This window comes from Streptopelia decaocto, assembly GCF_964273445.1.
Source record: "Streptopelia decaocto genome assembly, chromosome: 3".
Taxonomy (NCBI): Eukaryota; Metazoa; Chordata; class Aves; order Columbiformes; family Columbidae; genus Streptopelia; species Streptopelia decaocto.
In genome coordinates, this window is record NC_138656.1 from 42,037,847 (window position 1) to 42,053,749 (window position 15,903).

Consider the following 15,903-nt stretch of genomic DNA (forward strand, 5'->3'; position numbering starts at 1 on the left):
TTCCTATCTACCTGTACTTCTTGGTGTTAAAAATAATGTGTGCCCATCTTTAAATAAACAGCTCCACATTAAAAAAAAAAAAAAACCTGTACTGAAAGAAAGGGGCAGTTTAACCTGAAAGAAAAAAGCCACTACTAAACAATGAACACAATTCATCTCTAGGCCACTTCCCAGCACCTTTCAGCATCAGGAGAAGAAGAAGTCTCCAGAATTACTTTTTATTCTCTGTGAGACAGCCGGCCGAAGGCGGGACTCGGGCGCAGGTGAACACCGAACATTTTAACTTGCCGGCAGCCGCCCCCTTCTGCCCGCCCTACGGCGGGTCGGGCCAGGGGGACGGGCGGGGTGCGCCGCTGCCTAACGCAACCGGGCAGCGCAGGGGCAGCGCAGGGGCAGCGCAGGGGCAGCGCAGGGGCAGCGCAGGGGCAGCGCAGGGGCAGCGCAGGGGCAGCGCAGGGGCAGCGCAGGGGCAGCGCAGGGGCAGCGCAGGGGCAGCGCGGCCCCGGCCCGCACCGCCGCCCATTACCGGCCGCGGCTGCCCCAGTGCCGTTCGGCGCCGCTGCCGCGCTCGTCTCTCCTCACGGGACTCGCGCCTCCCCTCATGCGTCCACGCGCGCCGCCCCCGCCCCGGCCGCGCGCACACGCTCTGCGGCTCCTCCCTCGCCGCTTGTTTTGGAGGAGCGCGTGGTCCTCTCCCATTGGGCCACGCGCCACAACGGCGGTTGCGCGCGCGCGGGGACTACAGCTCCCGGGATGCCGCGCGGCTGCCAGAGGAGCGGGCGCTGGGGCGGTTGTGCGGGTGGCGGCGGCCGCGCGAGAGGACCGTGTGCGCGCGGCGGTGCTGTGACGGCGGCAGTGCGCGGGCAGGTTGAGACGGGCGCGGCGCCCCCGCCCGACGGGTCCCGCTGCAGGCAGCAGGAGACGCTGCCACCGCCGCCGACCCTCAGCTCGTCCGGCTCCTTCCTGTGGCGGCGGCGGCGGCTGCTGCGCGGCGGGGCGAGGGCCGCCCTCCCCCGTCAGCCGCGGCGGGCGGAGCGGCGGCGGGCGGAGCGGCGGCGGCAGCAGCAGCGACAGCAGCATGAGCGGCGGCGGTGCCGTCTGGGGCACAGCGGCGAGGGCGCGGTTGGCAGCGCGGCTGCTGGCGGTGCTTGGCTGCGTCCTGACAGCGGAGGCCCAGGTAGGAACCAGTGGCAGATGGGACGATGCGCCCGCCTCATGGCGGGCGGGGAGCGTGGCCGGTCAGGGCTGCCCCGCTGGCCGTGGGAAGGGCTGCGATCCTCCGCCTGAGGGGAGGGAAAGCAGAGGTCCTCCCGGTCGCGGGCTGCAGGACGCGGTGAGGGCTCTTGGGAGGGTCGTGGGGGAGAGGGCAGTTTCGGGCCGTGCGTTGTGCAGCCTCCGGCGAAGTCTGGGGATCCCTCGCTGGAGTCTGTAGCCCGTGTCCTTTTTAGTATCCTGCGGCTGCTGCTTGCTCGGGTGCAGATGGGGCCGGGCAGTTGGGAGCCTCCGTGTCGTGGGGCCCCGCTGCTGCAGTGAGGGGAGAAGCAGGTTGACCTGGGAGTCACTGGTAGTATAGTTGAATAGTGGTCCAGGTACACCAAAGAGTTGTTTAATCTAGGTAACACTGCTTGCTGCCTGTGGGGTGTTGTGGTGAGGAACTTTGGTTTGGGTCATATACTTGACTTTAGGCAGAAACTTCGGTGTCCTTATGAAGTTGATGAGAAGCCGTATGTTTGAATGATAATTCTAGTGCCCAGGCTTGGCTTGTGTTTAGGTTGTGTGTGTTTGTCCACATTACAGAGAAGGGTGAGAACACACCTTCTTTCTGTAAAATGCCTTTGCAGTTTTAGAATGACAGGTGTTTGTAGTTGGGAGTTTGCTGTTCATCATCATCAGCATGACTGTGGCTGAAATAATAGCTGGTGTCAAGTAGGGAAGGGTTTCAGCTGGGCCAAAGACATTTGAGTGAGTTTATATGGAAACATGATGTCCATGTGGAGCAAAGTTTGTTTTCTGTACCTGATTATTATTTTTTTTAAATTTTCTAAATTTCTGCTTTGTGTAACATGTTGTGTTGTGACCATCCAAGGCAGTGACTAGAGTATTCTGGCACAGATAGCTTTTATTGCAGTTTTTTTCTATTGTAAGTTTTTCTCAGGTTTAAAAATGCCTTATTTTAGTAGCTGTTTTAGAGTAACTAGATGCTAATTGAATTGAGATTCTTAAAGAAGCTCTTAACAAACTGGTATGGTCTTCTTATGATGCTTGGCAAAGAGGCTGGTCGTCGCTATTTTGTAAAATTGTTAGCATATTGTATTCAGAGTTTAAATACCTAGAGTGTGACTTGTGCAGGGAAAAGATGAGCTAGCCATTAGTTCTTGGACTCATGTTACCTATAGTTTTTCTGTCATTCTGCAGCTATAGCAAAGTAAAACATTAAGGAAGAAAACAAGGTGGTCTTCTAATCCTTGAGGCAATTAAAGTACAACCACCTAATAACACTAATAAGGTTGTTTGTATTAGTAGATTGCTTGTTAGTATACGCATTTATTCAGGTTTTTCTTAATGTCGAAGTGCTGAATATGTTTCTTTTTCCAGATTTCATAAGGATAAATTGAGGCAGGTTGGACTTTGACCTTTTCTTCCGAAAAGCTTATTTATCTTGGAGCAGATAAGTTAGAAGTTTAACATCTCCAGTACAGCTCTGATATCTGTACAAGAACTAAGCTAGGTTTGACAATACATGGAAATATTTGATAAACATATGGAAATATAGAAGAAATAGCAGCTATTCAATATCAAACAACTTCTTGAACACAAATTATAGTAGGCTAATGCTTTTGAGGTTTATCGTAGAGTTCAAGGTGAAAAGCAAGCTTGATACTTGTCCATTGTAATAAAAGGTGTGATAACTTACACTACAGTTTGGCTCTGTATTTGTGAACTAAGTTAACTAGTATAGTTTAATTAAAAAAAGGCAAAGTGCCAATTGTGTGAATAGCAACATAGGTCCTGCAATACAGAATTTTAACTGTGTAATACACTGTTCTTATTTTGATGTCTCCAGTTTGAGAAATAATCCACTGGAAGATCCGGTGGAACAAAAATGGAATCATTTTCTGCATGTGCTTAGAGTGTTCCATCATTGTGCAAGTGAGAGCACTGAAGACTACACCTGGACTAATAAAAAAACCTCTTAACTGGGCTACTTGAAGCCTGCGTGGCTATTGTATTAGTTAGCGATGAATTGACTCCACTGGTGTGTGATATTGGTGTTTCATATGTGCTGTCAGCCCATTTTTTGAATTGTGGTTTGGTACAGATATAGCATAGTTTAATTTTAGAGCATGACTTCCAAGGAAACATTGATTTTGCTATTTTATGTATACAAGGAGCCCACTGTTCCAGTTTTGAAACGGTGTGAGAAAGCAATTTAGAATTTCATTTGCTTGGTCTTGTCACTCTAAATTAATTTTTCTCTTAATAATTTCTTAGACTAGTTCTAATTTTTGGGGAGGGCTTATTTCTGAAGCTTCATAATGTTCTAAATAAACTGTACTGTACTTTGAAAATGTTCTTAGAATCAAGATTTTTATCAGATACATCTGGTAAAGATGTGACCTCCACTAGTTTGCTGTTTTAGTTGAATAAAAAGACAGCAGCTTTTTATTTTCCCATGGGGATTTGACACTGAGTGTAACTACCGCATGTTTATTTGGAACATTTTTCCACTGAAAAAGCTTTTTCAGTTTTGCATAGATGGTATAAATATTTTTGTGAGCAGTGGCTATTTTCCTGAGGTGGTAATCAAAATAGTTTCCTCCTCTTTATCTACTGAGTCCAAAGAAAATTTCTCAGATCTTTCTTATTGCTTTCAGCTTAATAAATTATTGCTCTTCACATAAGGTTTATTCTGTTTGTTCAGTTTAATAGTATTTGAGCAAAATGTTCAGTTATCTTTTTGCCTTTTTATATTATAATTAATTGTACTACTGTTTGTTTTGTGGTATGGTGTTACCTGTTAAGACTGCAAAATTAATTTCTGCCTATGTGTGACTGGAGTAATTATAGATTAAAATGCGGGATGGGGGGTATTTCTGTAAGTATCAGTAATAAGAAGTTTTGTCTTCTGACTTTGAAGTTGGTAGTCATGTGGGCTGTGAGATTTCTTGGCTTCGTGAAAAACCTGTAATTACAAATAGTCTCTTTTATAGCTGTTTGCCCAGGTTTAAAGATAGATAACATTAACAAGGCAAGCACAACAGCGTGAAAGACTTTGGGTAACTTCCCTTAAATGAGTTTTACTTCACTGCCTTATCTACTCTGCAGAATTGTGACTGCCTATTTAGTGCCTTGGGAAAAGTAGGATCTATGTAAGGTGAATTTTCTACTTAAATGCTTTACTTCCTTACCCTCACTTCTTTATTCTCACAGGGGGTTGGGGGAAATCCATTTTCCAGGCCACTTTTATGCTTCATAAAAGAGCAGAAGCCTGCAATTCGGTTTCTAGTGACTCTTTTCCATCAAGCTTGGTTATATAAGAGTATCTGTTCTGTGAAGTAGTGGAGTGATTTATCATGCATAAAACAGATCAGATGATTTTGTAATCTCATTTATGTGAAACCTGTGGAGAAAAAAAAATGCCATAAAATATTTTTTGTCTCCTTTTGCACATAACCTTCTAATAATTAAAAGTTCTTCTAAGACCATGCAAGATATAAGATGTGTGGGCTTTCCTATTTTATATGCTTTCTAGGCCATCATGTATGTCAATGGATTTTCTGTCTGGCTGAAGACTAGTAGTAGTTAGCAACAGTGTTGGGTTCCATTCCCTTAGATATGTCTAAAGCCTTTAAACTTTTTTCCCCTTTCTGCTTAGACACTGTCAGGATCTCAGCAAAGTATTGCTGTAGCTTAGTCTGATAAGTTAGTTGGGCCTGTTCTCTCTGCTAATTGCATGGTCCCACATTCCTCTCCCATGCTGGCAGTAACGCTTCTGCACTTGTCAGCACTCCTTTTCGTAAAAGTGGTCTTAAGCTAGTGCAGTACCTTGAACCAGCTCACTGACCTGGCACAAGAACAGGGATGGGACCTGCAAATTTCAAAACAGATCTACAGCCTTACAACAGAAGTGCCTGTTTCTGGTTTTCCTAGTATTTATTTGTAGAATTTAAATTCGAAGTTACTAACTTTTGGGGCACAAAAGTACCTGTTCCCCTTTCTTGCATGTCTCTAAGGAAACTAGTTGGAGTGTTCTTACACTTTGGGAAGAATTATAAAAATAAAATGAGGGTGTGTTATTGTGGTATTTTTTGGCAAATCAACTAATAAGTGTTTGGTGGGAGAATACTTGGTATTCAACTCTGTGCTAATATACCATGTGTTCATAATATGAAAAATCTTACTGATCATTCTGCAGAAAGTTCTATATGCTGAATCTGTCAACAAATTTCAGGGCTGAAAGTGTTAATCTGGCGAACTTTGATTCAGCATTGTAGTTGGAGGTGGACTTAAGCTTGAAAAAAAGTGCTAAGGTCTGTTTTCTAATTCTGAGTGTGTAAAGTATCCTGTAGAGTATTTTAGTTATGAGAAATAAATTATTTGCTATGGAACTGCATTTCACGGTATTTCTTTTGACTGTCATATTTTCCTGTAGTTAATATTGCATTTTTATTAAAAATTGTATGTATTTTTTTAATAGCTCACAGGAGTCCTGGATGATTGTTTATGTGACATAGAAAGCATCGATGACTTCAATACTTTCAAGATCTTCCCGAAAATACAGAAACTGCAAGAACGTGATTACTTCAGATATTACAAGGTACAATTAGAATGGTGTTTCCCTGAATAATTTAAATAAAAATTTTAAAATATAGGGAGGATTACATATAAAATCAACTTGTCAATATTAAGTTGGCTTTTAGAAGCCCACAGCTCTTTAATTTGGTTGTAGCAGGTTTTCAGTCCCTGACAGTTATGTTGGCAATATGTCATGTTTGCTATGTTAATCCTGGAGTCAGTGACAGTAAAGCATGACTGCGTTCATTCAACTGATAAGTGGTAACTTTAAAGGTAGTATCTTTATACTGCTTCATCTGGAAAAGTATTGTATATTACCAACTTTCTGACACCATGCAGTACTTGTCTTCTAAGAAATGTGGGTAATTTTAAATTGAAATATTGCAGTGATTTCCTTTTCTTGTAAGTTGCTGAGTTCTCTACCTAGAGAATCATTATTCCTTTGAAAAATACGTAAAAATACCTTGACTTCAGTAAAGTATTTGACACAGTCTCCCACAGCATCCTTACAGCTAAACTGAGGGAGTGTGGTCTGGACAATCGGGTAGTGAGGTGGACTGTGAACTGGCTGAAGGGAAGAAGCCAGAGAGTTGTGGTCAATGGTGCAGAGTCTAGTTGGAGGCCTGTATCTAGTTGAGTGCCTCAAGAGTCAGTACTGGGGCTGGTATTATTCAATATATTCATCGATGATTTGGATGAGGGAATAGAGTGTACTATCAGCAAGTTTGCTAATGACACCAAACTGGGAGGAGTGGCTGACATGCCAGAAGGCTGTGCTGCTATCCAGCGAGACCTGGACAGGCTGGAGAGTTGGGTGGGTGGGGAAAAATTTAATTAAATATAACAAGGGAAGGTGTAGAGTATTGCATCTGGGTAGGAACAACCCCAGGTTCCAGTGTAGGTTGGGGAATGACCTATTAGAGAGCAGTGTAGGGGAAAGGGACCTGGGGGTCATGGTGGACATCAGGATGACCATGAGCCAGCACTGTGCCCTTGTGGCCAGGAAGGCCAATGGCATCCTGGGGTGTATTAGAAGGGGGGTGGTTAGTAGGTCAAGGGAGGTTCTCCTCCCCCTCTGCTCTGCCCTGGTGAGACCACACCTGGAATATTGTGTCCAGTTCTGGGCCCCTCAGTTCAAGGACAGGGAGACTGCTGGAGAGAGTCCAGGGCCATGAAGATGATGGAGTGGAGCACCTCCCTTACAAAGAAAGGCTGAGGGAGCTGGGTCTCTTTAGTTTGGAGGAGACTGAGGGGTGACCTTATTAATGTTTATAAATATATAAAGGGTGAGTGCCATGAGGATGGAGCCAGGCTCTTCTCAGTGACAACCAATGGTAGGACAAAGGGTAATGGGTTCAAATTAGAACACAAGAGGTTCCACTTAAATATGAGAAGAAACTTCTTCTCAGTGAGGGTGACAGCACACTGGACCAGGCTGCCCAGGGAGGTTGTGGAGTCTCCTACTCTGCAGACGTTCAAAACCCGCCTGGACACATTCTGTGTAGCCTCATCTAAGTGTTCCTGCTCAAGCAGGGGGATTGGACTAGATGATCTTTTGAGGTCCCTTTCAATCCCTAACATTCTGTGATTCTGTGAATTTTCAAGTAGTATGTAATATCACTTTTTTATTACTTTAAACATTTTTCTTTCTCTGTATTAGAATCTGATGAGTAAAATAAGACTTTTGAAGCCTGATACTTCTGGTTTCAGATGTGCTTAAATTGAAAATGAGTTGCGTTCTGAGATAATCAGATGATTGCCTGTCACTGGAAAAAGGAGGTTACACTCCTTAAGAGCAGACTGTCCTGCCCCTTCTGTGTTTTTCTTTCTTGGGCTTGTCTGACTGTGCATTAGGCCAATGCATCTCTTTAACCTGGTAGATTTTTAGTTTGGATATTTGGGTTTGGTTGGTTTGGTTTTGTTTTCCCTAGGATGTAGCAAGTTATCTAGCTGATCCGGAATCAGACAAGTATTAAACACATGCAAGGTGGGGTTATGAATGTGAGGAAGGAGAAGAAAAGTGCTAGAATCTTCAATTTCTAGGCTTAGCAAGCAGTAATGTGTAACTTCATTCTGAATCTCCTCCTGCTACATGATACAGCTCTGACTTCACTTTTCAGGAGAAACAAGATATGTGCAACTACAGTGATAATACATCACATTGTAGTGGTAATTAAATTCTCCAGAGACAACGGAAAGGTATAAAACAGAGGAGCAACACATATACAGGGTTTTATACAATCCTATTTTCACCCTGCAAATCTAGAGCTGCTAATCATTTCAACAGCAGTTCTGCAGATTATACTTAAATAGTGTTGCCATCCTACCTCATCTTTCATACTGATCTTCCTAAAGGATGGGCAATTACAAAGGCCAGTGTGCAGTCCACCCATCACCACACATTATCTAATACTTCCAGTTGTGACAGGGAAGAATCTGTGTTGAACAAGAAAACTAAGTCAGAATGTTTTTTACCTTTTCCACTCTGAATATGCAACAGTTTTTTTGATGGCCCTGCAGAGAATCATGGAGTTGCTATTAAGCACATAGATGGATGTGGAGATTATGAGGGTAGGCAATGATCATCCGGGTCAACTACAGTATAGCTAAATACTGAATATGCATAGGGGAGTATACTTGTTCTGGGAGTAAAAACACTCCTACTCTGAAGTAATTTAATTTGTAATAGGAATTCAGATCATGAGCTTTTGTAACTACAGTCACAGTATTCCTGTTGTGTTACTAGTTCAATAGCCATAAAATAACTCTAAATGTAGTCTATAATGCTGAACGAACGGGCTATCTAATTTTTTATTTTAAAATTTTCTCTGACTTTTAAAAGCTTGATGAAACTGTGCTAGGTGGTTTCTATATGGTTAATGGAACACTTCTTAGTGAAAGAAATAAGGGAATAAATTATTTTGTCTCTGTGTAGTTTTATACGTCAAAACACACAAACTATGGAAGCCTCTTGATAAGGAACCTAACTTTGAATCTGTGACAAATATTGAATAATGCTTCAAAAGATAATAATGAGATCTAATACTTCACACCCTGAAGAAAGTATAAGGAAGTTCTGTGTAGTCAACGCATGATTGGTATTGGTTAAAGTACAAGTGCTATACAGCCGCAGTGTCTCTCAGAACTGTGTGTGCACTGGTTTTCAGTGCTCTTGAGTCATTCTGGAAATAGTATATCTTGATTTGCAAGTGTTCTTTCTGAATTAATCTGCAGTTTAGACAGCAGCATTCTTTTATTTACAGTGTTCCTCTGTGTCAGAATAGCGACTGCCTAGTTACTTGCATCTCAAGTATGTTAGCATTTTTTTATTGTTACAGTTTACTTTGAAGAAGGTTGTAGTCTGTTAGCTGGTCCTTTTATTGGTAGAAATTGGTAGGAAGAGCATGTTTCATATAATAGGTCTCATTGTGAAGGTCATGTAAAATGTAATACTTTTTGTGCTTTACTTAAAGATGAGTGAAGAAGTACAAAAAATTATAAAATTTTACTTTTTTTGTTTTTTTTTTCTAGGGGTGGTGTTTGTGGATTGAATAGAGGAAACAGGCAGGAAGTGACCTAAAATCTCTACTTTTAATGTATCTATGCTAGCATGGCTTGAACTGCAACTAGAAGATGGTTGTCATCACTCCTAAGAAGTTGTACCATCTGCTTAATGTCTTGTTTTTTGACTGAGGAATCTCTCTAACTTTTTGAATCTGAATTTATAATCCCCAGTCATGCTAAATAAGTAAATCAAAATTGATACTTGGAAATCAGTCTTTCCTTCAGATGCTATATAGTAGTTAACTTTGTATATGTGTTTTGAAAATACAGAAAGAACTTGCTGAAAGGTTTGGTAGAGCAATTTAGTATAATAAAGGGCAGCTGAGCAAGTCAAACATTAAGTTTTGTTCTTTGGAGATCTTTTGTGGTATCGAGAGAACACTTAAAGAGGCAATTCTTTTTGTTGTGCTTTAATTTGGGTACATAGTGCCTCAGAACAGTTTATCCTTCAAGCATTAAAGGTTGTTTCTTGAATTTTTGTGCATGGTTTTGATTTTTCTTAGCTGTCAAAATTAAGTGAATAGACTGGAGGGGAGAGTAAAATCTGGCTACAATTGATCCGAGATTCTTTGTATTGTACCCCATTTGTATCAGAGGCATACTTTTGTCTAGTTTTTCTTTTGGTTAGTGTGATATGTATAATGCTGGGGAAAAAAATGAATTTGATTAATTTATCTGTTGTTGAGGTTTTGGTTTGACAATTCAGTGAATGCAGCCATTGGGCTTCTGTTACTGTATTACCCCCCAAAAAAGGCCACTTAAAGCAAATTACTGGTCCAGTATAAATGTACTCTGGCAGTTGAATGTGTTTGAACCATAAAGGGTTTTTTTAAATGGAATAATTGTTCAAGGCTGCTCAGTGATTTCAGGTTTTCTCCAAATTAAAAGATTGAGTAATCTGTTTCTTTTATCATAGCAGGAACCCTTCAGGTACCATATGCAGTGGACTCCAAGTTAATGATTTAGAGTTCATTTGCCAATTCTTAGGGGGGCTGCTCTATAATTGGAGGCCATTATAATACTCTTTCTTCCTTGACCAGTTATGATGTGTAGTAAAGATTGCCTGGTTTTATTGCTTGAAACCTGAAATCATCCAACTGCTTATTTTAGTTAATAAACTTGTGCACTAGTCTGTCCTTTATCAAATGTGTTTTCTTGGTCAGTATAGTACAACGGATTGTAAATACAACCATTTTATGGTTGCATATGGCTGATTTGCCTTCTTTCTGATAGCTTATTTACTGCTTTGAAGTGATATTAGTGGTGAGAGATTTAATTTGTGATTTCATATACTATGTGTCCATTGGAGACCATTATCACTAACAATTCCTCTCTGGCAACTTTCAGCTTATATGCTCAGAGGTAGAGTAGTTAAAAGAAACCAACCAATAGACCAAACCTGCACACCGCTCCCCACCCCAGTTTAAGTACTAAATTTAATCCTTTTTCCTTGTATCCTCTCCTTTAATTTGAAAGGATTTCTTGGTACTGAGAGCTTTTTCTTTAAAGTTGCCTTATATAAGTGTTGATTGTAAACTTTTGGGTTTGTATGTGTAGGTCAACCTGAAGAGACCGTGCCCGTTTTGGGCTGATGATGGCCACTGTTCTATCAAAGACTGTCATGTAGAGCCTTGTCCTGAGGTATGGATCGAATAATATGAAACAGAAAAAGGTCATTTGGTTAAAAGGTTTGTGAATTTGCAGTGACTAACAATATTTACTAATGAGAACTTAAATTTAAATAAAGGAGTGACAATAAAATTATTTTCAATTTCAGAAGCAGAAATTCAACCAAAATATTTTTTAAGGTCTTAGTCATTTTACCAATAAAACATTAAGAATAAGTCTCTTTTAAGCTCTAGCACTGTTTCGGATATATAATCTTGAGAAGGTAAAGGAGAAAGTTAATTATTTAAAAGCAAGTTTGCTTTGACCTCTGTAATATTTGATTTGTAGATTTTAATCAGACAATCATTTCTACGAACAGTGTAAAACTGTGATTTATTTTTTGTTTTTAGAGCAAAATACCTGTTGGAATTAAGGCTGGGAGCACTAATAAAGTAAGTATTCATTTATTATACAAGTTCTTTCTGGTAGTGGTGTTTTTCTTTGTTTTTTAAAACCTTAACATTACAGTCGTGGTGTGACTTTTTACAAACCTTCAGTCTTGGCATAGTGATGAAATTGTTAACATAACGTTACCATAACTGATCAGTTCCTGTACATGGCTTTACATTTTCACTTTTACATATAATAGTGTTTCTGACATAGCTGATACTGTTGTGTCATTCTGAGTCTGTCACAGCTTGATAGCTGGTGCAGACTGCCTCAATGAATGACCAGCGATAGCAGTATGTGGCCATAGAATGCCTGATGCAAAATATTTTGTTCATTTCTGAGTACAGGCCACCTTCTATAGGGCCTAGGCTAAGATGCACAGGGTAGTAGCAGCGCAGTCTTTTGTAAGAATCATATATAATCACAACCTCTAGTGTTAAAAGAACCTTAACAATTATATGTAGTTTTGCCACGTCTAATGTTGAGACGGTTATTAGTCTAAAAATGATTTGGTCTTTAGGCTAAAGTGGTCAGTGCTAGATTAAGTAGTCAGTATGTGCTGTTGGCTTTTGCTTGCTTCTTTCCAAGTCATCTTTCCTAAATCACCAAGTGATCTTAGCAAAGCCAGAAAAGTAGAGAGGGTATACATGCCCAGAAAAAAGGTCAGAGCAGAAAAAGAAACAACTCTCCTCTGCCCCCAAATCCCGAACTCACTGCACAAGGATAAGAATTTTTGCAGTTGATGGAGTAATGGTGCCCAAATGAGAGGTCTTCCTGTTGAGTGCATTGGCTGTGTTGTAGACCCCTACTTACCGTTGCTTAACTATCATACCTCCATCCTCCCCAGTATTTTTCACCTCACTGGGCAGTCACAGTTGGTGCTTGCCTCACCTGAATGTAGCTCACCATATTGTAAATGGCTATTGGCATTAGGTGTAGACTTTATATCAAGAAAGATCACTGAAAATAGCTGAGAGGAATACTTCATTGTGAATTGATGACTTCTGTGTCCTGCTGTCATGAACAGTGCAGACAAGTCTGCCCAAGCTTTAGCTCAGGAAGGAGTCTTGGCTCCTGTTTATACATATGTACTCAAACTGAAGTGTGCCTCTTCATTGAAAGGTTTCTGGTGATCAGAGAAAAAATATCTTTCTCACTGACATGACTTAAATGTCAGTCATTCACTGTTTCAGGACAAGCAACTTTGGTTGTTCTGGGAAAACTTTTGCACTATCTCTAGACAGAAGATCTAGGGTTTTAGATTATCCATAATCTTTAGATTATCCATAACATGTTGCCAGTTCTCTTTTACATTGACTCTGTTCTCTTCCAAGCTTGATTGCAGAGAAACTGACTCCTGGAACACCGTAGTGCCTCCTAAAGAGGCATTCTAAGACGTTAAAGACTGTTTTAGAAACTCTTCTTCTAGTAGGCATTTGAGCTACCTGATTGATTAATCTTGAGAGTCATAACTATCACAGTATCACACTATGTTTGGGATTGGAAGGGACCTCAAAAGATCATCTAGTTCAATTACCCTGCTGGAGCAGGAACAGCTAGGTGAGGTCGCACAGGAACATGTCCAGGCGGGTTTTGAATGTGTCCAGAGAAGGAGACTCCACAACCTCCCTGGGCAGCCTGTTCCAGTGCTCTGTCACCCTCACTGAGAAGAAGTTTTTTCTCAAATTTAAGTGGAACCTCCTGTGTTCCAGCTTGATTCCATTACCCCTTGTCCTATCATTGTTTGCCACCAAGAAGAGCCTGGCTCATTTAATATCCCTTTTAAGGAAACATCAAACTCATCTTAGTGTGAATGTTTTGTTTCAAGGGCTATTCAAGTACTGTGCTGTTAGCCTGTGATTAGTCCATTTGGGAAAGTTGTGCATTATGGATTATCCTTAAAGTATTGGTTAAAAAAAAAAAAAAAGGTGCTTTTCCTGTGGGGACATATATGTCCAGTTTCTCTCTTTCATCCTGATAGTGTCTGCCTTGGAAAAGTGAAAACAACCCATGACATGTTTTGAATTATGAGATCTATGTTCTCTTCAGTAGATATACTCAGGGTAGAAGTTTTCTGTGGTGTAACTGCTTGGCTTCTGTGCAGTTTCCTATTGCCCTTCTCTCTTAATTTAGATGAGCTTGTAAACTTCTAGTTTTATTTTGGCTTTTGTGGGGGATTTTTTTTGTTTGTTTGCTGAAGCATAGAGAGAACAGTTCTTCTTTTGAAATCTCATCTAGCCACAAAGACCAGGGTTACACTTGCACAGCTTCCCTACAAAAGTGCAGTTAACAGTAGAGGATCTCTCTTTAATTCTTGGCACCAACATAAGGTTTTTGAGATGCTGGAGAGGCACAAAGGAGGGCTAGACATTAGAGAACTGTCATGACAGCTGCTATATTAATCTTTGAAGCAAGGGACAGGATGCACTGACTGGAGGTTAAAACATTTAACTTAATATTTTACTTCCAGTCTACCTCTTTTCTGTTTTCTTCCAGAAACTGCTCTTAGGAGATCCTGCTTTGGCAGGAACAGATTCTTTGTCCTGATCTACTCAGTGATCACAGAGCACCGGTCTGATAGCTGTTGCTGTTGAACAGTGGAGAATAGTGAAGCCTGGAAATATATTTTGAGGCTTGAATATTCATTCTGTTTGAAACCTTAAATTTAGGATTATATTCTTGGCAGTAAGGCTTTTCACTTCAGGATAAGGAATGGTTTGCAACTCTAGGCATGCAAAATGTTTTCTTCAGCATCTCGGTATGTTATTTCATCAGCAATACCTGATTCATTCTAGGTCAGATATGTTCCTTGTTCAGATTTTTACCTTTAGCATCCATATGATACTATACAATGAGCCCCCACACCTGGCAAATCCAAGAAAATTAAGTGTTTCCTTCTAGAGTAAATATGGGGAAGGCCCCTAAAAAGGTTTAAATTACTTGTGTTTTTCAATCTCCTTAATGTCTTTGGTCTTCAGTAGGTTCTGCTGTTTTTCTATGTATTCGTTCTGGCAAACATATTTTAAAGCAAGTCATCTTGCTTACTCATTTGAACAGTTTTAATTAAATCCTTTCTTTTTCGAGTGGTGTTGTGATACTTTGCTTTAGCATCTTGGCGACAAGTCTGTCATCAGAAATGAACCATTCTCTTTAAAAATGTATACAACTACTGTTGTTTTGCTATTGCTGAAGGGTTGACCCAAGCTTATGTTTTTATTTTGAGCTGGTTTTGGATAGTAATCCTTCATGTCAATATGTATGTGCCCTGAAGTGAAGCCAGAAGTTTAGTTTTATATAAGCTACTAGTCACTTAACATAAAATCATTTTCTGTATCATTTAAGGACTGTGATAAGCTAGAAATCTGTAAACCTAAGGCTGAGCCTGCAAAATAAAACACACACAGACAAAAACCTCCTAACCCAAAAACCCAAAAAAAGAGGAATTTGGGTTTGTTTATCTTTTAAGAGAGCAGTGATACTATCTATTATGTTTCAAAACTGTTAGAAGGATTTTTTTTGTTTAGCTTTAAGCTGACAGATTTAACAAATTCCCAAATAACCATATTATTGTTGTATAGTGGTATTCAATCTTTAATTCTTTGAATGTTTTCCTTAGTATTACAACAGTAAGTCTATTTTAGTGGATTTCTCTTTTAAAAATACTGTAGAATCAGAGTTCAGCCTAAATACTTCAATATCGCCTTTAAAATAATAAAAATTTTAGTTCAGCTTGAGAAGCCTCTCTTCAGAGCTGTGCACATCTAAGGAGTGCCAATGAAAAGGATTAAATGAAACATGAGGGGAAAATGGCTAATACTGATACATTTTCCTACTGAAATGAACAATGAAACTGGGGGTATGATTATGCTTGCAAAATACAAGGTATGTTATAGGTTTGACGCTTTGTGTCTTCCAAGGTCCTTTTACAAGAATGTAAATAAGTATGGGAAACACTTCAGAACTCAATTTAAACAACAACAAAAAAAATCTTCTGTGATAGTTAAGTCCACAGAGTGAAATTTGCCTGATGAAATTAAGCAAATAGAAATAAGAAGTGGTCCAGAATTACTTACTGCTTCTAGAATCTGAGAACTTTCCTTGATGCTAGTCAACTCAGTGCTAAACCTAGAAATATCTTTCACAGCATCTGTTCTTGGAGAATTTAGGTAATTAATTTGTATATTAAATATGAACTTTCTTACAGTATTCAAAAGCAGCAAATAATTCCAAAGAATTGGAAGACTGTGAGCAAGCTAACAAACTGGGAGCAGTTAACAGTACCTTAAGGTATGCTGTGATTTACAGTAATAGTACAAAAATAGTAACAAAGGAGCTTTTCATTTTTGTCTGTCTTGTTTTTGCAATGTGCTGGTTTTTGTTCTTCATTCTTTCCGTAGCCCATTAGAAAGTAAATGTGAAATGATGCAAGAACATCTGAAGGTAAAGGCGTGAAGTGAAAAAAAAAAAGTGCACTTTGATATTATT

General features: G+C 40.3%; 1 protein-coding gene across 2 annotated transcripts in view; it reads left to right on the forward strand.

The window, feature by feature from the left end:
• The first annotated feature begins 763 nt into the window (after nucleotides 1-763).
• Nucleotides 764-15,903, forward strand: part of ERO1B (endoplasmic reticulum oxidoreductase 1 beta) — a 33,258-nt gene continuing 18,118 nt past the window's right edge. For both annotated transcript variants that reach the window (XM_082049383.1, XM_082049384.1), the window contains exons 1-5: nucleotides 764-1,177; nucleotides 5,699-5,818; nucleotides 10,918-11,001; nucleotides 11,379-11,420; nucleotides 15,623-15,705. In XM_082049383.1, the coding sequence (XP_081905509.1) occupies nucleotides 1,079-1,177; nucleotides 5,699-5,818; nucleotides 10,918-11,001; nucleotides 11,379-11,420; nucleotides 15,623-15,705 (428 nt within the window). In that variant the 5' untranslated portion in view covers nucleotides 764-1,078. The remainder of the gene's footprint in view (nucleotides 1,178-5,698; nucleotides 5,819-10,917; nucleotides 11,002-11,378; nucleotides 11,421-15,622; nucleotides 15,706-15,903) is intronic.